The sequence below is a fragment of the Spathaspora passalidarum genome, assembly GCF_000223485.1.
Source record: "Spathaspora passalidarum NRRL Y-27907 unplaced genomic scaffold SPAPAscaffold_3, whole genome shotgun sequence".
Classification (NCBI taxonomy): Eukaryota; Fungi; Ascomycota; class Pichiomycetes; order Serinales; family Debaryomycetaceae; genus Spathaspora; species Spathaspora passalidarum.
The window spans coordinates 1,920,685-1,944,187 of record NW_006767427.1 but is presented as its reverse complement, the minus strand read 5'-3'; the positions used below and the strand labels follow the sequence as shown (position 1 = coordinate 1,944,187).

Below are 23,503 nucleotides of genomic sequence, written 5' to 3'. Positions count from 1 at the left end.
CCAAGATGACAGGAAAAAAAAAAAGTCCAGGATAAAAATAAACCCGTCGTTATCAAATCAATAAAATTTCACTCCACTTCTTTTTCTTTTTCTTCTTCTTCTACATCTTCTTGCTTACAAAGCAAAACTAATTCCCGCAAATATTCAACACCATGACCGTCGCTAAACCTCAATCCAAGGACTTGACCCATTTGTTATCCGATGAGTCCAAGCTGCGTCAAAACTCACCTTTGAAGTCCGCATTCAAGTATTTCAACCAACCAGGTATGACCTTTCTCGGTGGTGGATTACCATTGTCGGACTATTTTCCCTTTGACAAAATCACCGCCGATATTCCAACTCCTAGTTTTGATAACGGTATCGGGGCTCAAATAACTGAAGAAACTAAATCTGTCGTAGAAGTGTTCAAGAGGGTTGATTTGAATGATCCTGCTGCCAAAAATGTCCCTCTTGCCAGATCATTGCAATATGGTTACACCGAAGGTCAACCGGAAATCATAGATTTCATCAGGACCCATACTGATTTGATCCACAAGGTCCCATACGCTGATTGGGATGTCGTTGCCAGTGTTGGTAACACCGAATCTTGGGATTCTACTCTTAGAACTTTCTGTACAAGAGGTGACTCCATTTTGGTTGAAGAATATTCCTTTTCTTCTGCTTTGGAAACGGCTCATGCTTTAGGTGTCAATACCATCCCAGTAACCATGGACGAGTTTGGTTTAATCCCAAGCGCCCTTGAAGAATTGTTGAAGAACTGGATAGGAAAGACACCAAGGTTATTGTACACTATTTGTACTGGTCAAAACCCAACTGGTTCTTCATTGAGTGCTGAAAGAAGAAAGCAAATTTATGAAATTGCCTGCAAGTACGATTTCATAATCATTGAAGATGAACCTTATTACTTTTTGCAAATGGAAACCTACACCAAGGATAAGTCTTCTCGTGAAGGCAACAAGGTGCACGACCATCAAGAGTTCATCGACGCATTAGTTCCATCTTTCCTTTCTCTTGACGTTGAAGGAAGAGTGGTTAGATTAGACTCGTTCTCTAAAGTTCTTGCCCCTGGATTACGTTTTGGTTGGATTGTTGGTCAAGCTCGTCTTTTGGAAAGATATGTTAGATTGCATGAAGTTTCCATTCAATGTCCATCTGGGTTCACCCAATCTCTTACCAATGCATTATTACAAAAGTGGGGACAATCAGGATACTTGGACTGGTTGATTGGTTTACGTGCCGAATACACCAAAAAGAGAGATGTTGCCATTGACACCGTTGACGAACATTTCCCCAAGGATGTTTGTTCCTACAACCCACCAGTTGCTGGTATGTTCTTCACCATCACCATTGACGCATCCAAGCACCCTAAATTTGACGAGTTCGGCCAAGATCCAATCAAGGTGGAAACTGCCATTTACGAAGAAGGTATCAAGGAGGGTGCATTGATGATTCCTGGTTCCTGGTTCAAGAGTGAAGGACAAAGCTCCCCTCCTCAAAAGAACTTGCCTCATAATCCAGCTGGGAAGACTCATATCTTCTTTAGAGGTACCTATGCTGCGGTTCCCTTGGATCAATTGATTGTTGGGTTAACCAAGTTTTCCAGGGCTGTCAAGACCCAATTCCAAATTGACCATTAGAGTTTATGTTATTATAGAGTAGTACCGTAGTTGTAAATTGAAAAGAATTGTATATTTTAACTTAGTATGGAATTTGCAACTGTTTCTTTGTATGAGAGGGTATACAATGACGCATGGTAGCGCTTGTTTATTTACCCGCCCAAAAAATAAAAACACAGTTTTGTTCAAACTTCACAACCAGACAACCAAGTGGTAGATGACAAGATGCACATATTAAAACTACCGTGGCTAGGTCATAAAAGTAGGTAACTGTCATATTGGACATTTCTAGAATCCATACTAACTATTTTACAGCTGAGAATAAAGACATTGAATGTTATGCCGTATCCGTCAACCAAGATGGTACAAGGCTAGCTCTGGGTGGTCTTGACGGCACCATCAAAATATGGGACACTGCCACTATAGATTCATTCGTAAAGATGGCAACCACAGACACAAAAAAGTCCAAGCAAGATCCAACACTCCCTGATAAATCTCTTCGACGACCATTGTGTTCCATGTCGAGACACAACGGGGTAGTTACGTCAGTCAAATTCCTGCCTGATGGACACTACTTGGCCCTGGGATCCGATGATAAGATCTGTCTTATATGGGAGCGTGATGAAACACCCAGGAAACAGTTTGGAGTAGAGGAGCCCGATTTGGAGCATTGGACTGTGCGGAAAAGACTCGTGGCACACGATAATGATATCCAAGATATTTGCTGGTCTCCTGACGGGACATTGCTCGTTACTGTCGGGTTAGATCGACTGATTATCATCTGGAACGGGATCACGTTTGAACGTGTGAAGCGATATGACGTACATCAGAGTATGGTGAAGGGGATCGTGTTTGATCCAGCTAACAAGTTCTTTGCTACGGCGAGTGACGATAGAACCGTGAGAATATTCAGATATTACAAGAAGTTGAACGAGTATAACAATTACGAATTCCAGATGGAGCATATCGTCACTGATCCATTCCGGAAATCTCCCTTGACTTCCTATTTTCGAAGAATGAGTTGGTCTCCCGATGGACAACACATCGCCGTGCCTAATGCCACGAATGGCCCTGTTCCCAGTATAGCCATTATTAATAGAGGTAATTGGGGTACAGATGTGTCTCTTATTGGACACGAGGCACCAGTGGAAGTGTGCTCTTTTTCCCCACGATTGTTTCAAATAGACAAGAAGGAAGATTCATTTCAGACTATACTAGCTACAGGAGGGCAAGATAGAACATTAGCCGTATGGAGCACTTGCAATTCCCGCCCATTATTAGTAGCTCAAGATATAGTCGATAGTAGTATTACTGATATTTGTTGGGCGCCTCTGGGAGAAACGCTTTACTTTGGATGTTTAGATGGTCTGATTACTGTGGTTGAATTTGAAAAGGGTGAGTTGGGGGATGTTGTCAGTGATGATGTAATTGGTGCGCAATTGACGAGATATGGTGCTGATCGAGAAAGTATGATATTTCCCGAGAGTGTTGAACAGTTGGTGCTAGAAGAAAAGACCATTCCTGGACCAAAGAAGAAGGATCCTACCCCAATACAGATAGCTTCGCCTGTTGTTAGCACTCCAGTTGTTGCCAAAGTGGCTACTCCAATAGCACCTTCGAAATCGGATGACCATGTGAAACTCCGTAAACAAACTGTAACAATAACCAAATCGGGAAAGAAAAGAGTTGCACCGTTGTTAGTGTCCGCCTCGTCTGCTCCCCCCACCAATATCCAACAACAATGGCAACCACCGTCCAAACAACAAAAACATAAGATCCTGAAAGTATCCCAATCCAATTACCTCTTGCCCAGACTAGGTCTTCAAACATCAGTCTATGGAACCAAACAACGAACCACGACGGCCCACGCCCCACAACAAGAAGTGGAAGACGATAATGACATCGATGACATTGGCGACAATGCCGCTGCCAATGGAACTAGTGGAACCACCACAGTCTCAGATGCAGCCCTTAAACGACAAAAGAATAGGTATAAGCGAAGAATGATGGAGAGACGATACCCGCATTCGTTCAAGTTTGTGTCTACCCTTCCCGAAATGTTGTTCAACAATCACATGTTGGTCAATGGCGAGATCAATCGGATTTATAAGCTGTACTCTAAGGATTTGACTAGTGATATATCCCTGGGCACTGCTGTTGAGATTGATGAGGATTTGTTGTTTTCCGTGGTATTTTCGCATGTTGTTCACATGCAACCATCAAATGACGTGCTTTCCCAGGAGGAAAAGGTGGTAAGTACATCTGTTGAAGTGAGAAATGGCAAGCCGTGGAAGTTGGAAGATGATGAGTTTGAATATAACGATAAAGTGGACTTTGATGATCCTACTCGAGTGATTGTATACGACAATACCGATGCTACAAACCGGAAGTTTAACTTGTTCTTTCCGTATAGAATTCAACATGTTTTACCAATACTCGTTGGTGATGAATTAAAATACTTTGTTGTTGCTTCTTGTCAAGGCACAATCCAAATCCTTAGTTCCACGGGCCGATTTGTATGTCCTAGTTTCGAAATTGGGGAGACAATCATATCAATGATGTACAGGAACACCTATCTTGTTATTCTCACCAGTCGAGGATTATTCTATTCATGGAATCTCGAGCTGATGAAGTTCCAACTCACACGTGTGTCAATAGCACCGATATTAAACATGGTTGAAATAACGGGTGAATCAGGGGATTTGAGAAAACCGACCAGCTTTGTGCTTCCCGGAGTGAAATGCATTGATGTAGATCCTAGAAATGGTACACCTCTAGTAGTTCTTGAACAAGGCTGGGATGTGTTTGGATACAATTTGGACTTAAAGAGTTGGATAAAGATTATAGACGGGTGGTACTTTTCTGCTAACGAAGAAGACATTGAAATAAAGGGTAATGAAGACGAATATCACACTGTGCTTCTGCGATTGGTTAACAAGTGTAAATTGGCATATACCAATGAGGTTCAATTGCAGCGGGCCTACGCTTATGAATTGAACGAATCAAGTGAACTCATTCAAGTTATGAAACAACGACAATTGCAAACTATAACTCTAGCGTTAGAATAATGTTTCATTATATATACATATACATATACTTATATATATCAGCAATTAAAGAGACTTTTCTTCGACGATTTTCTTTTCTGGTTTAGCTGGCTTGACCTTCTTACCAGCAAACGCAAACGAAATCAAGAAAAGGACGTTGGAAAGAACCAGATTGACGGCATACATCCAAATAGTCAATCCTACCGCACCAGCCGGAAGGAAAGGCAACAGCAATACCCGTTCAATGTACCAGGGGAAAATTCCGGAACTAAAGTAGAATAAATGAGTCTTACGGCTAAAGATTCTAAAGAACCACAATGGAAGTGTGGTGGACAACATGATCAACCTTCCCGTCAACTTATCTATGCTGGCCCTACTTTGAGAGATGTCCTCAGTCAATGAGGCGATATCTGCAGTGAGTTTATCGCACTTTCTATTGAGCTTAGTCCATTTTGCATATTCATCTTGAGCACTTATAGTACGTTTCTCCTTGTTGAGCTGGTGCAATTGTTCTTTAGCCTGGGCAAGTTGTGTAAATTGGGATGAGAAGTTGAGTTTGGTACCATAGTGGATATATCCCAACCATAAGAATTCCTGGATTGTTGATTTTCCAATTTGTTTGATAATCTGCTGGGTAAGTAGAATGACAAACACTGAGACAACAACAGTGTATGGATCAATGTCTAACGTAAGCATTACTGTAAAGGAAAGTCAGTCACTGTTTTGAGGGTGAAACGGTGCTGTCCTGTTTTACAAACCAACCAACAACAAAAAAAAAAAAAACTTTTCTAGGAACTTTCAAATCCATCAACAACGACCAAACCAAAGCATTACCATAGAGCATCGTCGCAAAAGATTAGTCCCAAGTTGCTTCTTTTACTCCTGCAAAAGACAACAATTGATTAACAAACACCCGGTTGCAGAAAAAGTTTACATTTACACCGCAACGCATCTAATATATTAATACCACTACATTCCTACACACACACACCCCCCTTCTCTCCCCTCCATCACAGCAATGCCTAGCGACGAAGAAGACTACATCCCTTGGATTCAACAGTTCTGTGAACTCTTTGGCCACGACTACTTTGTCCAAGTCTCTCAGGACTTTATTGAGGATGATTTCAATCTCACGGGCCTCCTGCTGCAGGTTCCTTACTATAGAGAAGCATTATACACTATACTAGACTATCAAGTAGAGACAGCTGAAGATTCACCACAAGATAACAACTCTATCCCCGGTACAGCCAACACCACCGCCACCACCAACACAGCCAACACCTCTAGCTCCAAGAAAGAAGCCAAAAATGAACTTCCAAACAAGGCATTACTAGCTCATTCGGCAGAGTTGCTCTATGGGTTAATTCACGCCCGTTACATCATATCCAAACAGGGACTCACCGCCATGGCATCCAAGTTTGAGCGCAATGATTTCGGCTCGTGTCCTCGTTACTTTTGTGATGGTATGCATTTGATCCCCGTAGGTCTGACGGACATCCCGGGGCAAGAAACGGTGCGATTGTATTGTCCTTGCTGCAATGACATTTACATTCCTTCCAGCTCACGTTATTTGAATATCGACGGTGCATTCTTTGGAACTACGTTCCCAGGTTTACTTGTTAAAATGTTTCCTGAAATAGAAAATCAGTGTCGAATCAGAATAAATAAATTTAGTGCTAATGATTTCGGGTTGAAATTGTTTGGATTCAAGGTGAATGAAACCAGCGCCAGTGGACCGCGGATGAGATGGTTACGAATGCATCCAAAGACCGACGAGGAGAAGGAAGAGTACGAAAACTGTGAGTTCAGCGTACCCAAATGGGTATCTGATAGTGATATGGAAGATGCCAATGACGATGATCAGGAAGATGGCGATGATCTTGATGATGATGAAGACGACGAAGACGACGACGATGAAGAGGAGAATGATGATGATGATAAAACTATGGCTAGCGAGTAACCTCGATAGAAACACCTACTCGTCATGCTCTATGTATATTTACAAATATAAACTATACAAATGTATTAATTGTAGTTCAATGAGTCAAGTTCATTGGCTTTCCTGGCTCCCATTCTTTGATGCCGTTTCGGATATTAATCCAGTATTTCAATCGGATGGCAGTCATCATGAGCTCGTCCCAGTCCTTGATTTCGTATTTAATCATGTCAGCAATCTCCGCTTCTGTTTCTTCAATCCGTTCCTCATTTTCCACTTCTAATTCCTCCAATTCTTGTTCCAGAGTGGCCAATTCCAATCGTTCATGTACCTCAAGAACATTCATCAATATCTCCTTGTATGCCAAACTGCTTTGGGTGGATTTACTTTGAAACTTTTTGATCAAATCCTTGGAAATTTCATCGCGAGATAGATCAAGATGAAGTGGGTGGTTCACCTTTATGAAATGCACTATTCTCGAATATGGGTTTTTCAAAGTGGTGTAGGCCTTATTTATAACTTCACTAAGTGATGCCTCATTCGACACGACTTCTGAATTGAGGATAGCTGACCCGTTCAAATCAGGGTGGTTCTCACTCTGCAAATTTCTATACTCTCTCCGCAAATGTTTCGGGTTGATAATGAATGAGTCCTGGGGTGGACCTCCATGAGGGAAGTTCTGAGGAAAGAGCTTGAAGTAGGATGTTATTGGTTTGGTGGAGTACCGCCGAGCAAGTACGGATATTCTAAACATGGTGTACTTGCTATAAAAGAAGACTCTATTTTACAAATTCCGATTCGGTGAGTTTTTTTTTTCCTCCTCTGTGTTTATATTACTCATCACCATGTTTAAGAAGAGAACAGTCAAGGGCAAAGACGATCAGTCTAAGAAAAGAAGGCTTGAAGAAGATCTAAATGATGAGATAACTACTTCAATACGACAAAAGACGTTTAAGAAGGTGGAATCTGCATCCAAGCACAAACCAGTCAGCTCCACTGCTGAAGTACTTGCCTCCAATTTGCAATCGAACAATGAGCCAGCTACAGAAGTAACTCCACGTACTAAAGGAACTATCAAGGCACCTCCCAAGAATATAAATGTTACTACCATAACAGATTTCCAACCTGATGTGTGTAAGGATTTCCTTCAGACTGGATACTGTGGGTATGGTGATACTTGTAAGTTCCTCCATATTCGAGATGAGTCGCGACAAAAGAAACCTATTGAAAAGGAATGGGAAAATGTAACCAGGAAGGAAATAAAGGATAAACCAGTAGAGGAAATACCGTTCAAATGTGTTCTTTGCAAGAATGAATACAAGTCACCAATAAAAACTCAATGTGGACACTTGTTTTGCAAACCATGTTTCTTGGATGAGTACAAACAGAAAAAGACAAAGTGTTTTATATGTAAAACGGAAACAGATGGAGTCATGGTACCGGTTCTGAAACTGGAATTAGAGAACCTTATTGGTAATAAATAATGCATTTCTATTTACATAGTTTATACAAATCCAGATTGTTGTTGCTGTCCTACCACAATCGCATTCGGATTGTTCCTGGTAAACTTAGTCCGTCTCTCATTTTGAGGCTCCTGTCTCTGGTAAGTCATTCCCCTTGACCCAAACTCGGGCTGTTGCTGTATTGTACGTTGGGTTCCTACATACTGCACACCCTGGGCCGATGCCCTAACCTCGGCCATTTTCAGCACAAACCCATAAATCAACCCGGCATTCCGAGTACTACATCCATGCAACCAGCCAAAGAAACTACCAATAAGTGGCGGAAACGTAATCACAAGATCAATTACAATATTACTCTGTAATCTTGCCACTAGCTTATTCGGTAAATTGAAATTCTCCTGGGCCAACCTAATCAATCTCGCATGGACAAGGTATAACATAATTGGGCCCAACACCGGGAAAATAAACACGACAATTGGTGCCAATCCCAACCCACAATCCATGCCTACTCCACACAGTCCAAGAAAACACTTGTCATGAGTCCATGCCTGGCTCTGGATCTTCTTCCACGCTTTTTGTTCACGTTTGTTGGTGATGTCGGCGGGGAGCTTCCGCTTATTGCCGTCCTCATCTTCGTACGGATCGACCGAATTAAAATGCTCTTCGGCATAGTCATTGAAATAGTCCATGACTATGTCATACCCAGGTATGTTCTCTAACTGTTGCTGTATCTGTGACATGGTGGCTATACGTGTTAAGGTTGATCCGGGAAAAATCTCGCGCAGGGCCCGATGGTGATCTTATAATGTTGCTCGGCTAAAAAGAAAATGACACTTATGCGCTACCAAATCAAATTTGTTGGCCGATACACGAGTTTGTGTCATGAATGGTGACATAATTCTATTGGATAATGGAACAAGCCTTGTTACAATAACATAGCCTATTCAATCAAATAAGTGGTCAATATGCAAATGATGAGAAGACATTAGGTTTGGTTATTGTAGCTACTAGCACTGTAGCAGTCAATTACTCATTTAAGCTGGGAGTTTTAGAAGTTGATTATGTGTTCAAGCAGTTAACTCATGCATGAATACCATACAAAGGGATCATCCAGTAGGTAGTAGTCTAGAATAAGGAGTGTGTGCTCATCTGCAACGCTTGCTGTTTTTCCAGCGTTATGATACTTGACTGGTTATCAGGTGATAAATAAGCATTTCTGTGCGTAGCATTAAATCACGTTTTTGCGTAGTGAGCAACGAAGTTGGGGAGGCGAGGGGAGGGGGGGGTGTTATATTAATCATAAAAATCACCCGGTTGAATCACATCTACAAAATATTTCTCACATTAATGTTCTTAGATCCATAGTTATGGCCCCATCATTTGCAAGTTCAAGAAAACCCATACCTAATGAAGGCGCAGACCTAACTAATCAACGACACTTGGACCGGCTTGCCCAAAGTAAATTAAAGCAGGAACAGGAAGCACTTGAGCTTCGCAAGATAGCGGATGAAGAGTATAGGAAGTATTATTCGTTCAGTTTGAATATAGTAGGAATTGGTCTTGGTGCAGTTCTACTTATCCTGTTTGCAATGATAGCATATCAGATCCGTCATGAAGTTACTGTTTAATGTTTCCCAATTACATCTTAGGCTGGTCCAGTAATTATAATAATAAAGATTAATTGTTACGTTATTATATAGTTTCTTTAATAGTTACATGAATTGATGGTAATAAGGTTATTAGTACATCTCGTAGTCATGATAATTACTCCTCCATATTACACCGTCGTAAGCAGGCAAATGTTGGGTCGGAATTAGTTACCATGTGAAGAATCGGAAAGCCTCGTTTATGCGCGTTTACAAAAGCAACGTTTTTCTTTTTTTTTATTTTTTTTTTTTTTTGATTTAAAAATATTTCACCACATACCTTCGATAAGACAACTACGAATCACAACATGTACGAACGTCCAGAAGGCATTGAAAACTGTCGAATTTGGATCGATGGTTGTTTTGACTTTGCCCATCATGGTATGTCCGAAAAAAAAACAAAAAAAAACACTAATCCTTAGTTCAACTTTGTACTAACTTAAGATAGGCCACGCGGGTGCGATCCTCCAAGCTCGTCAGCTCGGTCGTGAACTCTATGTCGGAGTTCACTCCGATGAGGAAATCCTCCATAATAAAGGGCCACCAGTAATGCGCCTTGATGAAAGACTCACTGCAGTGTCTGCCTGTAAATGGAGCACTAAGGTTATCCCACTGGCACCATATGTCACCTCCCTCGATGTCATGGATGAGTATGGGTGTAAATATGTGGTCCATGGAGACGACATTACAACTGATGCCAATGGTGAAGATTGTTATCAAATTTGTAAAGATATGGGAAGATTTGTTGTTGTTAAGAGAACTCCAAATATAAGTACCACCGATTTAGTCGGGAGAATGTTGTTATTGAGTAAGCTGCACATGTTCCCCAAATTAGATAAAACCGGTAGTTCTGTATTGTTCAGTGAAGAAAACTTGGCCAGATTCAAACAGTATGCCACAGATAATACAGGATTGGCACCAAAAAGTGCTGTTTATGTCAAGTACAACGATCATCTCGATCAAATTGTTGCCCCTAGTGCAGAAATTGAAGCCAAATTGAAAAAAATAGTTTACATTGATGGTGGCTTTGACTTATTCCATCCAGGCCATATTGAACTTTTAAAAGTGGTTTATCAACGTGCAGGAGAACACAATGCTTCCGTCGTTCTTGGTCTTCATGAGGATGTAGTTATTAATGAATACAAAGGTATGAATTATCCAATTATGAACTTGTTGGAAAGATCCTTGTGTGTGTTGCAATGTCGTTATGTTGATGCGGTCGTATTGGGAGCTCCATATAAACCAACCAAAGCATTCCTTGAAGAATTACCAGGAGAAGTGATCAAAGTATGCCATGGTCCAACTGAATTGGAAACAGAAGGGGTATATGAAGATACCAGTGACCTTTTTTTGCAAATTGGACCGCACAAGTTTGATGAAATGAACACTGCATTCATTGTTGATCGAGTATTGCAAAACAAGGCCGCTTTTGAAGAAAGACAAAAGAGAAAAGGGTGGAAAGCAGAGAAGGAGCGTGAACTCAAAGCCAAGGAACAACAAACAAATAATTCGTAATTCATAAATTCGTTATATTAGTATATAGTAGTATACAAAACCAAATTCTAATCTTTTAACATTTCTTCGTCTAATTTGTCATTCAAGTTGTTTAATCGTTCTTCATTCAAGGCATGGTTGGAATTTCTTCTTCCAGCTGACTTATTGAAATTAAATTCATCCTTATCCAATTCATCACCTGGTTGACCCCAATTGTTCTTACCAGCACCGTCCTTTTTTACTTTGGTTGGGTCACTGTCGTGATAGCCATGATGAGTAAACCATTTTGGTTCTTGTTGCTTTTCGCTTACTTTATTAGTTCTGGTCATGTTGACTAATTGTAACTTTTTGTTTTTAGTTGAGTTGTTTGTGTATGATACAATGTTTATAAATGTAAAATGTTGATGGAGAAAGAGAAAGAAGGAAAAAACTTGTTGGGGAATGTTGTTGAGTTTATATACGGGGAAAAGGGGGTAGTGCGGGCGATTAAGTTTGGGTGCGTCATTATTCCATATGGAATGCGAATGACTCCAATTAATTTTGTGCTACAATTGCAATAACCAACGATCTGGTGACACAATTGAATTATAAATGACAGAAATCAATATTGTGGCATATGTAGACAACTGGGCTGTGTATTGCTGTTACTATTATTGGTTTGTAAGTTGAAATTACAAGATATGCGTCATCCACGACGCTATCTGAATTTCTTATTTTTGAAAAAAGTGTGGGGGCGAAAATACTATGGACGATCATACGAAAAAAAAAAATTAGGGTGCAATTTTGTGTGCTGTCTTTTTTTTTCTTACTATAGAAGTTTACAGAAGAAATAAAGTGGGGAGACTTTTCTTGATCAAATTCAATTGAATGAACAGGTGGTTGTAGGAGCTGCCACGAAAGCAGTAATATAGCTATTCATGTTACTCAGTTGAGAATTCATGTTGATATAGAAATGTAACCCTGTTTATCTCGTTAAAAGTCGTTAAACCATGCATAGTCATAGTGAAAAGTCTGAATTAAAAAGAAATCAAAATTGGTAGTCATAATTTCCCACCTCTGATTTATTGTCACGTAAACTAAATTTGTGTCGCAAACTTTGATCTCAATATGCGTCACGGGGGGGTTTTTTTTTTGCACTACAAAATTCTCACCGAAATAACTCGCACACATTATTTGGCTGTGCTGTGGTCATGCCACAATTTCTTTGTGATACATTGCCAGAATTTCTTCAGAATTCTTCCATTTTATTTGCTTGAGCAAATATGAACGTCCTGAAGAGTTCGCAGTTGCTAATTGAGAGTACTTACTCTAGATCTAGAAATGCAATTCGTAACTTGTAAAGAGACTTCGGAGGGTAAACTTCGGAAATATAACTTATCATTCCGATGGCCGAGTATTCGAGTATTCGAGTATTCCTGCACGTCGCATAATTTCTCGTCTCGAACTTCTCTGATATTCTTGCCATTCGGAACCTACCTCTATGGTATCTCACGGAAACTTATCCATTATCCGAATAATCTTTGAGCTGAGCATTTAATTCCTTTTTCGTGATGCTAATTTTAATAAGCTGGTTAATTGGCGGCGTTGAACGGAGTTATAATACTCCGGAAAGAGTTCCGAGATCACAATATCATTTAAACAATTTAAATTACATTAATTCTTAAATACAGGGAAATTTCTTGCGTGACTAAAAGAGAATGTAATAATCTGTTTTTGGCCAACCTAATTTGTCCCTTAAAGTTTGAATTTCTTTTTGCATAACCCCTATTTCTGCAAGGTACGTGGTGCTAGGGCGCGCGTCTCTCAGTACATTACGGGATGACGTTTACAGATACGTTATCTCGTCGGCTTCTTGTTCTGGAATCTTGATGGGGCCAGGTATTTTTTTTATTTTTTTTTGCACGGACTTTCCTCGGAACAAGAGTGGTTGGGATGATTTGCTATATCCAGATTTACGAATTACCAAAGTAATATCCGTAAGCTTTATTGCTCTGAACCTATAATCGGTTCAATTTATGCATAAATTAATAGATGACTCTGATCAATGACCTCATTAGTCGGGCATATCAAATGCTCAATTACATCCACATGCATCCAGCTTTCATCTTCCTGTTGCACTATAACATGGGAAATGATATGTTAGTTTTGAAACTGCTCTATCCGAGCCATTTACTCTTTGAGAGCACCGATGACGTTTAGTGATGTCATTTTTAGTTAAATCATATTAATGTGATTTATTCTAATGAATATCGCATATTCCTACATATAACCCTCGATCGTTTTAACATTTTATGTCCGCTTAGGTGACTAGATATCGATTATTCATGACGGATGTATATTAAGTATGAACACACATATTCCTCATTGTGGTTGAGTATAAGGGGATTTTCATGAGTGACGCCCTTTCTACGATGAGTGATTGCAAAATCTTTACCCTAATAATATATCGTATTAGGGCCCCTTTCGATGATCACCGGCTACAAGTTTCTCTTTTGCTATTTCAGAGTCTAAAACATGAGTAATTACAGTCGGCTAATTTAAGTTATTGACTTCTCTCGTTAACTTCTACATGACTCTTTACCTGTATTGACAACTACGAAGATTCGGAACGGAACCTAGATCCTTGCAATTTAAGGAAGAGGAACGGATAATTGCAAATAATATCATATTGTATATCCGTTATACTCAACTTGATTACATTGGCAAGGCATTCATGGAAGGTACTCTGACTGCAAGGCGCAAAGCAATACAGCTTAACTGCCGGAAATGTACTTCCAAGGTGGAAATGCCGTAAGGCACTAGAATAATCGAAATTATACGATTCGTTTCAAAGGCGGCGTTGCATTTTTCCGGCACTAACTATAAGATTTTCCCGGTACGGCTATAATGCTCTATGTTGTTACATTTCCACTAGATGTTCCGATGAGGTGGAAAGATTCTAGTCGGGGGAGGGTTTTCACTTATCCGGGAGTTCCCTGTTACCGGAATAATTCCGCGAAATTGCTATCGTTTCTTTTTTTTGCAGCTAAGTTGGGCATAAGCTTCTACTAGAAAATATATTTCCTGAATTAATGCCCGTGCTTGGGAATTTCTTTTTACCTATAATCTATATTCAATTTAGTAGACCCCGCTTTCTTCTGAGATTGGTTTAATGATACTACTAGTGCGAAAAATATCGAGAGTGCCTTGGCGTTCTTCTGCGCATGAACTAAGCACAAATAATGGCATGCTAATAAACTAAGCCGGTGTAAAGCATATACGAACAACGTGTTAGTATTGTTAGACCGAGGTCGACCTCTCTTTTCTTGCTCCAAGAGCCTGCATCTCTTCTCGGGAATAAATTGCTGCAAAAATTGTACGATTTTGAAAATGATTAACTAGGGATGTAAGTAAATTATTTTCTAGAATCTTTCGTACTGCAAATCGTACAACTTTGCTATCTTGGATCGGATTGCTCGGATAGGGGGTTCTTTGTCTATTGTTTGCCATAGTCCATATTTTTTTGACTAAAATTGTCATCAGGAATTAGTATGTGCGATAATGAACGGGCGTAACTTTGCAGCGGGCAGTATCTTGCTTACAATTACTAGATCTTATCATCACTTCTTGTAGATAGAGAGGGGTGGATTCATGAAGCAGTTCGGAACCTTCCAGTTTCTTTATCATTGCTATTATGAGATAAATTTACCCGAACCATCCGGGTAAATTTCTTTGTTGTAAATTTGCCATAAATAATCCCGAAATTCAAATTATACGAAACTCACGAGATAATTCAAACAATCATCAACCATGAGTCTTATTAGTTACTTCGCAAAAAGAACATTGATATTTTCTACAATAATCTTTTGAAGACGTTTAATGACCCATTGATTTACATCCCACGGATGTTCTTTTGTATATTAGAAATTGTACCCGCATGGAAACTACAGTTAGATGACGTGATCTGATTCTGGTTTCTATAATAGGCATGAGCACCACAATGCTGTAAACTACAGGCAAACGTCATCACAATCACATTTCCAGGTCATCAAGAATAAATTTCCAAATGTAGCCATGAATAATATTAAGTCGATCTTTGGTCATCTCTCTTAGGTAGTCATCCTTTTGTTGCAACTTCAAGATAAGACAATCATTTTGTTCACCTAATCTAAAAATTATCGAAAACATTAAAAGAAAATTTGTTGATGTTTTTGACAAACTGGGTAAACAATAAGTGATTGATTTGCGAAATTTACGGATAACAGATGATCAAGGTGAATCTTATTAAATTTTCGAATAATTCTCTTGAGATCACCGCCTTGCATTAAAAATATACTTCACCTTGAATGATTCCTAATCGTACTCCTCTATGAACTCTCGGTTCATACCTACAACGGGGGTAAGGGGGGTTTGGTTATTTTACAAAATTGCACGGCTTTATCACGGAAAGATCGGAAGGAAAGTTATCAAGTTTTATGTTCCACATTCCACGTTTGCTAAGTAAACAATATAATACTAAATCGAGGTTTACGAAATTTAGACCAGATATTTTTTTTTTTGCATAGCAGCAGCCTTTTAACGGTTTTGCAATGTGATTCTGGGAAGTCTAATTTTTAGTTTTAATCTACTTTTGTAAGGGCTTGTTCGATTCAGATTTCTAGTAATGAGTGATATACAGTCAATTGGTCATTATATGCTCCGATTTGCAATAGTAATGTATACAAGACTAGATAATTTTGGATTTCTTCGGGGGTAGTAGACAAGCTCCGAGAACCAAAAAAAATAAAAATATAAAAAGAAATTGTTAGTCACTTATTAGCATTACATGGATGATGCAGAGATGAGTCCTTAATTAAGTGAATAAATGAGTGACTTTGTGAGAGGGGTAAGTCATCCTAATATTTTATCACTTGGATTGTTACCTTTAATGCGTGATATTGTATTTTATTGGCCGTTATACGAGTTTGGGTCTTGAAATGTAGCTCCTGCGAATTTAGTGATCAAAGTATTTCGCAATTCAATCTGTGTTATCTTTGCTGGATAACTTACGAGTTTTGTAGGTCCAATTTCTTACCCTATTCTATTCAGTTATTTCCAAGTTGGTTGCTTTGTAATGCAAAGGCGTGTGGCTATTATAAAAGCATTGTGTACACAAAATTAGACGGGGAATGTAGGCAAACAACCGGTGCATATTCGAGGCGGTCACAGACAGAGTTTTCAAATATCAGTGATTGATTGTATCACTTCGCAATTCCTTGCCAAATAATCTCCAATATTCGGGCCAAAGACTCTTCTAGCAAACTTTTTCTTCATTTTTCTAAAATATCAGGAGTCATGACTAAAATATACGAAGATCCAGGATGTATGACTTTATAAATTGATGTCATCTAATGTTTACATAGCACTGCAATTACATATTGTGATGAGATTAATTAATAGGTGATCAATATAATTTGAAATGAAGTCACGTTGCGATGGAGTGTCCGGATACCTCGAATTGAAGGAACTTGAAGTCACCTCTTTTCGTCAATGTGCAAATTTTGATTCAGACGCCTTCGTATATTTCTGATTCATTAATCTTGTTGAAAGTGTGATCATATCTCAGCTGATGACCAATTTTTTTTTTTAATTACCTCTGTTTCAATGTTGGAATTCGAGACTATTTTTGCTCATCCGTCTGTTCCTGTAATTACTTCTGTGAACGTGTGACTTTACTGTTTCTTATTTCTCTTACTAATTCAATCAGCAAACTTCCATTTGTCATGATTCAAGTAACTCTAATAGCTTCCCCTCTTTTATGTTTATATTCCAGATGCGCTTTCGGAGTATGTGGTTTCTGTCAAGATCATACTATGACGGGCTCCTGCAAGATTAGATCGGAACTTGCGGATTGTTTGTATCTTCTTAGGATCTATCGGATCATTGAACTTGCATAGGTTTCTATTCTAGAATATTTGTATTAGAGTTAATCCTAATCTGCTGCTTTTGGTTGTTCCGAACGTTGGAAGATCGAACAACAATTTGGCTTAATTCATTGCTTATAATATACTCTTGGTTTCGGCTCAAATACCGCCGTTGGCAAAAATACACAGTTTGCATAATTTGATAATTTGAGTGATTTTGTTCTAGGCTTGGAATGACCATTTGCAGCACCATTTTGATATGCTGATGATATTTCTCTCAATGTTTACTTTTATACACAGCAACAAATTTTTTTTTTTTCGCAACCAATTTCAACATTTTTTCGCAGACATTTTTTGAGATATATTTTCACAAATTCTCAATTATATTTCTTTCTTTCTTTTCCTTCTTTTCCTTTTCTTTACCATAATTCCTTTCAACTTTCAAGTTTAATCTTCAAGATTCTTTTCAGACTTATAATCATCCTCATACTAGTCTTCATACTCCTTTGAAGTACTATCCACATTTACAAACTAATCAAAACTTTATAACAACAAATTTTAGCCGCTTTTCACAATCATGAAGATTTTATTAGCGTTAATCTATATAACTTCCTTCCTTGCCCTTTCACTAGCTAATAAAGCTCCCAAGATTAAGAAGAATCCCAAGAACATTGTTGCCATTGCTGATTTCCCATTTGGCGGTAATACTAACGTTCGTGGAAATGTTGTGTTTACCGCTAAGCAGGGTTCGTTTGTAAATGTTCATGTTGATATGACTGGGTTGCCTGCTGATGGAGGTCCTTTTTACTACCACATTCATGAGATTTCTGTTCCTGGCGACGGTAATTGTGAAGCAGTTGGTTTGCATTTCAATCCTTATAAAGCTTCTCCCAAGTGCAGTGAACAGAAACACGATGGTTATTGTCAAGTTGGTGATTTACTGGGAAAACATGGGGTTATTAACGCTACTTGCTTCGAAATTTCTTATGAAGAACCATATTTATCCTTGAATAAAAAGTCCAAGTCTTATATCATTGGTAAATCATTGGTATTCCACTACGCAAATATGACTAAGATTGCTTGTGCTGATATTGCACTTGCCGATGACATAAGATTACAAAGTCTTATTGAAGAATATACACAAAGCTCAGATTACCAACCATTACAAGAATTAAAGGAACCAGTTGAAGACGGATACAAGTTTGATGAATTGGAAGCACTTGCCGCTGAAGTGTATGAAGCTGATCCAGAGTTGGTTTCGAATGGGAGTCATCATGGACTTTCCCACAGAAGAAAGAGTGCTACTTTGTTCACTGGCGATCTCTTGAATACGACTAGCAATTATACCAACATTTCTCAAAATCAATATGGTCCTGGTTGTGAAGAAGTTCCTAATGGCGGTAGCATGTTGTATATACCCTTGTTTTTGGGTCTATTTTCTTGGTTGTTCATTTAGGGGAGATGTTTTCTTGTTTGCATTTATTTATTTTATAACCTCTCACCAACGTGACGTATTCTTCCGTTGGCATTAATTAGCATTTACAAGAATATACATTTAAAATAATCATTACTATTACATGATAATCAATCCATTTTGTACTTTGTCTAACCCAAACAATCTAATGCAATCAACCACTATCGCTCTTTCCTCGGCCGTTAACTCTTTCCATATAAACGAATCTGTTATATTTTCATACAGATAGAAGATTTTGACTTGGAAGTTATTATCAATAATTCCAGTTTGAAGCCAGGTTAAAATCTGGGTAAGTGGGATGATTCCTGGGGCAATAAGAGGAATATTATTTGGTTCAAAAGCACTATGTGCTATTTGATACTTTCGTTTAAGCAACTCTCCGGCCATTCTCGCTGCTTCTTTGATGTCAGGGCTGTTGTAAAGTGATTCAGCAATGTTGATTAGCGGACGTTGAAAAAATGGACTTTCTGTGTAATCTACAGGATGACCATCATTATCCAATTCCAATTCATGGTTGACATTCTCTTCTTTATCGCCAATGACAAACAATCTGCCATTAGCCATGTAGGGTTTAACCATATCCATAGGGAAATACACTTCATTACATACATCCAAAACTTCACCTCCAAATTTAGCCTTGTATTTCATCTTGGTACAATCGTCAATGTAGTAACCCAAGTAGTAATACCCTAGATTTAATTCATGACACATTTGTATTTCCTTGAGTCCAGAAAGAGTGCCTAGTGATAAGTGGGCATAATCTGGGTCCCAGACAAAGTAAATTGACGAGACTCCAGTGGGTAAGAAATCAAGTACTGAGAATGCAATTAATTTGTCATCAAGATAATATAATTCATGAGTAGGACCGATTCTTCTATTAGGTGAAGTGGGATTTTCTTGATCAGGTTGCCAATTCTTTACCCAGTTCTGGAGAAATGCAAATTGTTGTTCGTTTCCAGTAACTTCGCTCATTGGGAATGGAGAATCACATAAGAATCGACGGAAAGACTTTTCTTCAACTTCTTCTGGCTTATCTCCATGCACACTAATCTGATACTTTTTAAATAACTCATATTTTTCCTGCGAGAACCCCGATGGTTCGAATCTAGTTCTAAATCTGGTTGATTTCTGTTGTGCTTTAATCAATTTTGAGAAATCAAATGCAATACCTTTCTTAGGCTCATGATTCGGTACCATTTCCGGACATATCTCCTTGACGAATCTATTGATGACCTTGCGATGTTCCTTGGTTAATTTCAAGTAGTCGAATCGGGTCCGGATAGTATATTGTCGACAACAAGTACGTAGCAAATCAGGCTTGTACAAAAATATACCTGATCTTCTGAATCCCATGTTTATCAACTCATCATAATCTTTGGATGACATAGAAAGTACTGATGTGCCAAGAATTACCGATTGGGAATGCGTGTTGCTATCATGGTGATTCTTTACACTTTCAAGAGCAAAATAATCTGGTTTGCTGCCGTGACAGTATCCACAGCGTCGTTCCAGAAGATTTCTGGGAGTGTCCATTACAATAGGCATTGTGTATGCTTGATGTATCTGTGGGATCTGGGTGAGTTGTCCACATCAAGATTTTGCACGAATGTAATTGTGGGTGAGGTTTAAGTTATCGGGGGGTCGTGCGACAAGAACAAAAATGGGGATGTGGATTTAAGACATTTGAATGGGCCCTAGTTAATGGAACAATCTAGGTCAGACAAGCAAGTGCTAAATTCGTAATATTGTGGTCAAGCTCATCTTATACAAGTCTTCTGGTTATTGCAAGATCTTATTGCTAAAGAAATTCCATTGTCATTTGGTAAACAAAGAAAATGTAAGACATTGCTGCCGAATTTTTAACAAGGGAAAAAACGATCACCAAAATTACACCTGAACCATCAACTCTACTTTATTGGCCAAGGAAGCGTGCAATCCACCAACCAATCATCAATCCAAGCTTGTTACTCACTCATAGAAAGTTACTGCCCAACTCGCACCTAATATTTTATAGACAAAATGAGCACAGCTAAAACTGTGAGTCCAACCAAGAAACTTAAGAAGGAGCAGCAACCTACTGTCAATGATACCCCTGATGAAGAAGCACTTCAACTGCAAGCAGATGATCCCGAAGACCCATCGATATTATCAGACCCTGAAGACTACTTGGAAGAGAACGAATCTCTTGATATGAATCTCACCGGTGGCAACCAAAAAGTGTGGTTGGTTAAACTACCTAGATACTTGATGGAGAAGTGGCAAAATCAGGAAGAAATAGATGGGAAACAGCTAGGCATGGTTAAAATCAAGAAAGACACAGGGTCCAATGGGAAGTTACAAGTAAAGTTGGTATTGAACAACCAGGAAAACAACATGAATGATATTCCTCAAGAATATGATATCAAGATATTAAACACTCAAGTGAGGAATACCTATGCATTCAGTGAAGAGAACTTGAAGAAGTTTAAACAGGAATTGACTGAAGTTTCTCAAATGCCGGAACAGCCACAATTGCCAACCGACAAGGATGCATCCAAGAAGAAGTTTGTTCCTCGTAAGAAGTTCAAATTCTTTAGAGTTCAAAAGACAGGTGAAGATGGACAGCAAGTTCGTAAATATATCCCATTCGTTAAAACCATCCCTAAGAAAACAGCATTGATGGGTAAGATTTGTCATGATTGTCAAATAATCCCTTCCAAGTCCGATCTGAAATATGGGGAAATATACATGAGAAGACATAACATCACCCAGGGCCCACCAAGGCCAAAGGTAACATTATTGAATGAAATTCCTGGGGTTATTCAATCGAATGCTGGACCTTCCATCAAAGGAAGCAATACCTCGGTATTCCTTAAATCTACCATTGCTAAAGGTAAAAATGAAGGTAGGGCAATCAGAATGCCCAAAAAGGATCTTTTGGACTTGTTGTTTAGATTGTTTGAAGAGTATGAGTATTGGTCAATGAAGGGGCTTAAGGAAAGAACTAGACAGCCAGAATCATATCTTAAAGAATCTTTAGATTCAATTGCAAATTTAATTAAAAAGGGACCTTACACATCGAAATATAATTTAAAGCCAGAATATAGAAGATTGAGAGATGCAGAACGTGCAGCTAGACTTGGTATTGATTTTACCGAGGAAAAAGAGGAAGAAGAAGAAGAGGATGAGGAAATGGAAGATGTGGTATGAATAGAACATTTTTTTATGTAATAGTTTTAAGCTTTGCTTTTGTAATTTCAAAATGTCAACGAATCTCGTTATATATTAAATATACATAGATGATGGTAGCAGTTAATTCACAATAAAAAAAGACGGAAACAACACTTTTGTATAATTCTGGATTAATATGTGGTCTCTTGGTCTTTGTTATTCACCTCCTGCCAGAAATTATGAAACCCTTTTTTTTAACTTTAATTAATAATCCTATCAGTTAAATTACAAGTTGGTGATCTTTAAGGTTGGTGGTAAAGATTGTTGTAACTTCTTGGCCTTGGAAGCGTCGTTGACAACCAAAGTGTATTGGTACTTGGAACCTCTAACCTTGAACTTGGTTTGCTTGAACTTCTTACCGTTGGCGTTGATCTTCTTGTTGACCTTGACAACAGCAGACTTGATGTCAGCTCTTCTGGCTAATTCGACGAATTCCTTGATATCCTTGATTTCTCTGGCCATCTTTGATTATGTATGTGTAATAGTAATAAGTAACCTTGTAAAGTATGAGATTTTTTGAAATATTAATTTTTTTGTTCTGGCTGTTTGGTGGTAGACCAAGATTTTCGGTACTGCGAAAAAATTGCGCAGAGGAAAAAAAAAAAAAATTGCACAAAAATGCGATAATGTTTTAGGGTTAAAGCCCTATTGTCATTCCTCCACGTGACCTGATCCATTATCAATTCTCTCCTTGGCAGTAATTAACCGCTTGATACTAGTTATCCATCGTCTCGTTTTATCATCAATCATAATATTAGCTTGTTTTTTTTGACCGGTGATTCTCTCTGCTGCACTTCTAGCATGGATCCCCACGTTAAGCACACCAATGGGCCAAGCGACATTACCTATACTTAACTTCATATAGCTTTCGTTAGCACGACGATAGTCTTTTTGCTGGATGTAGTATATTATAGTAGTTAATGAAGTTAGAATGTCTTCCGAGAGCTCTCCTGTTCTTAATCCGTATAATAACGGTACTATATCTCGTTTGGTTTCGAAAAGTAGCGCGGTTTGTTGATCCAGCGGATGTGCTTCATTGCAATCCTGCCATGACTTGATCATTTCCTTGATATATACTCGAGCGAGAACATTTACTTTGTCTTTTCTGGATTGTAGATTTGAGATGAGGTCTAGTGTGACCTGTTGTTTTGTGGGGTCTTGATAATACGGTGCTTCTTTATCTAGCCATTCCTTGTACTTTTCGTTTCTACTCTGATATCGAAGTAGTTGTTTCAACTTGGTAATCTTCTCTTTGGTTGTGAGGTTGTCTGTAGGTTGATCAAATTGTGATAGTTTGTAGTCTAGTTGCTCTTCGGTGAGTGGTGGCTCCTCTGTAGTCTTTGTTGTATCTTCGGCTGGCTCGGAGATTGTTGTAAACTGTTTCTCATCAAGCGAAGACTTGAGCTCCGGCTTCTCTGCATTTGTCTTCGGCTTTTGTTCTATACTTGTAGGCTTATCATTCCTCGGTGTGGTCTTTGATTTATGAACTTTACCCACTTTCTTTCTCTTTTTGTTGATTTCTTTCGATATTAAACTTGAAAAGTCCATGATACTTCTTAGTTTATATTAACTTTCATCTACTGATACTTTATTGTACGACAATGGCTGGTTGTGCTTATCGGCATATGCTCATAATCCAATTTGGTGCAACCAGAAAAATCACACGAATGCGTTACACGTTTTATTTTTTTGAGGGGGGGGGGGAGGAGAGAGAAGTGTTGGGTATCCACATTTT

General features: G+C 38.7%; 16 protein-coding genes across 16 annotated transcripts; 8 read left to right on the top strand and 8 right to left on the bottom strand. All coding sequences in view use genetic code 12, as the record gives it.

The window, feature by feature from the left end:
• Positions 1-102: 102 nt before the first annotated feature.
• ARO8 (bifunctional 2-aminoadipate transaminase/aromatic-amino-acid:2-oxoglutarate transaminase) lies at positions 103-1,712 on the top strand (the record flags this gene model as incomplete). The annotated part of the gene is made up of 1 exon (XM_007375038.1): positions 103-1,712. The coding sequence occupies one exon, from the start codon at positions 153-155 to the stop codon at positions 1,635-1,637; it is 1,485 nt and encodes a 494-aa protein (XP_007375100.1).
• A 129-nt stretch (positions 1,713-1,841) lies between these two features.
• HIR1 (Hir1p) lies at positions 1,842-5,441 on the top strand (the record flags this gene model as incomplete). Its single annotated transcript, XM_007375036.1, has 2 exons — positions 1,842-1,878; positions 1,932-5,441. 2 exons carry the CDS (start codon positions 1,842-1,844, stop codon positions 4,682-4,684), a joined length of 2,790 nt encoding a protein of 929 aa, XP_007375098.1.
• Positions 4,730-5,359, bottom strand: SPAPADRAFT_136875 (GET complex subunit; the record flags this gene model as incomplete). The annotated part of the gene is made up of 1 exon (XM_007375037.1): positions 4,730-5,359. The coding sequence occupies one exon, from the start codon at positions 5,357-5,359 to the stop codon at positions 4,730-4,732; it is 630 nt and encodes a 209-aa protein (XP_007375099.1).
• Positions 5,442-5,482: 41 nt separating the features above from the next.
• Positions 5,483-7,379, top strand: CKB1 (casein kinase 2 regulatory subunit; the record flags this gene model as incomplete). Its single annotated transcript, XM_007375034.1, has 1 exon — positions 5,483-7,379. The coding sequence occupies one exon, from the start codon at positions 5,682-5,684 to the stop codon at positions 6,621-6,623; it is 942 nt and encodes a 313-aa protein (XP_007375096.1).
• SPAPADRAFT_137282 (J-type chaperone) lies at positions 6,700-7,353 on the bottom strand (the record flags this gene model as incomplete). The annotated part of the gene is made up of 1 exon (XM_007375035.1): positions 6,700-7,353. One exon carries the CDS (start codon positions 7,351-7,353, stop codon positions 6,700-6,702), a length of 654 nt encoding a protein of 217 aa, XP_007375097.1.
• A 6-nt stretch (positions 7,380-7,385) lies between the features above and the next one.
• SPAPADRAFT_60922 (uncharacterized protein) lies at positions 7,386-8,845 on the bottom strand (the record flags this gene model as incomplete). Its single annotated transcript, XM_007375032.1, has 1 exon — positions 7,386-8,845. One exon carries the CDS (start codon positions 8,800-8,802, stop codon positions 8,104-8,106), a length of 699 nt encoding a protein of 232 aa, XP_007375094.1.
• SPAPADRAFT_55435 (U2-type spliceosomal complex subunit) lies at positions 7,445-8,083 on the top strand (the record flags this gene model as incomplete). The annotated part of the gene is made up of 1 exon (XM_007375033.1): positions 7,445-8,083. The coding sequence occupies one exon, from the start codon at positions 7,445-7,447 to the stop codon at positions 8,081-8,083; it is 639 nt and encodes a 212-aa protein (XP_007375095.1).
• Positions 8,846-9,350: 505 nt separating the features above from the next.
• SPAPADRAFT_60921 (uncharacterized protein) lies at positions 9,351-9,803 on the top strand (the record flags this gene model as incomplete). The annotated part of the gene is made up of 1 exon (XM_007375031.1): positions 9,351-9,803. The coding sequence occupies one exon, from the start codon at positions 9,430-9,432 to the stop codon at positions 9,688-9,690; it is 261 nt and encodes an 86-aa protein (XP_007375093.1).
• A 176-nt stretch (positions 9,804-9,979) lies between these two features.
• On the top strand, positions 9,980-11,228 carry MUQ1 (ethanolamine-phosphate cytidylyltransferase; the record flags this gene model as incomplete). The annotated part of the gene is made up of 2 exons (XM_007375030.1): positions 9,980-10,089; positions 10,157-11,228. 2 exons carry the CDS (start codon positions 10,017-10,019, stop codon positions 11,221-11,223), a joined length of 1,140 nt encoding a protein of 379 aa, XP_007375092.1.
• A 42-nt stretch (positions 11,229-11,270) lies between these two features.
• On the bottom strand, positions 11,271-11,531 carry STF2 (Stf2p; the record flags this gene model as incomplete). Its single annotated transcript, XM_007375029.1, has 1 exon — positions 11,271-11,531. The coding sequence occupies one exon, from the start codon at positions 11,529-11,531 to the stop codon at positions 11,271-11,273; it is 261 nt and encodes an 86-aa protein (XP_007375091.1).
• Positions 11,532-12,399: 868 nt separating this feature from the next.
• Positions 12,400-12,886, bottom strand: SPAPADRAFT_60919 (uncharacterized protein; the record flags this gene model as incomplete). Its single annotated transcript, XM_007375028.1, has 1 exon — positions 12,400-12,886. One exon carries the CDS (start codon positions 12,665-12,667, stop codon positions 12,506-12,508), a length of 162 nt encoding a protein of 53 aa, XP_007375090.1.
• Positions 12,887-17,536: 4,650 nt separating this feature from the next.
• SOD6 (Sod6p) lies at positions 17,537-20,136 on the top strand (the record flags this gene model as incomplete). Its single annotated transcript, XM_007375026.1, has 1 exon — positions 17,537-20,136. One exon carries the CDS (start codon positions 17,662-17,664, stop codon positions 18,538-18,540), a length of 879 nt encoding a protein of 292 aa, XP_007375088.1.
• On the bottom strand, positions 18,658-20,103 carry SPAPADRAFT_137606 (arginyltransferase; the record flags this gene model as incomplete). Its single annotated transcript, XM_007375027.1, has 1 exon — positions 18,658-20,103. The coding sequence occupies one exon, from the start codon at positions 20,101-20,103 to the stop codon at positions 18,658-18,660; it is 1,446 nt and encodes a 481-aa protein (XP_007375089.1).
• A 337-nt stretch (positions 20,137-20,473) lies between the features above and the next one.
• On the top strand, positions 20,474-22,252 carry SPAPADRAFT_60912 (transcription factor IIF subunit; the record flags this gene model as incomplete). The annotated part of the gene is made up of 1 exon (XM_007375024.1): positions 20,474-22,252. One exon carries the CDS (start codon positions 20,578-20,580, stop codon positions 21,745-21,747), a length of 1,170 nt encoding a protein of 389 aa, XP_007375086.1.
• RPL38 (60S ribosomal protein eL38) lies at positions 21,994-22,230 on the bottom strand (the record flags this gene model as incomplete). The annotated part of the gene is made up of 1 exon (XM_007375025.1): positions 21,994-22,230. The coding sequence occupies one exon, from the start codon at positions 22,228-22,230 to the stop codon at positions 21,994-21,996; it is 237 nt and encodes a 78-aa protein (XP_007375087.1).
• Positions 22,253-22,419: 167 nt separating the features above from the next.
• SPAPADRAFT_151883 (mRNA splicing protein) lies at positions 22,420-23,391 on the bottom strand (the record flags this gene model as incomplete). Its single annotated transcript, XM_007375023.1, has 2 exons — positions 22,420-23,193; positions 23,257-23,391. The coding sequence occupies 2 exons, from the start codon at positions 23,314-23,316 to the stop codon at positions 22,420-22,422; spliced, it is 834 nt and encodes a 277-aa protein (XP_007375085.1).
• Between the last annotated feature and the right edge of the window lie 112 nt (positions 23,392-23,503).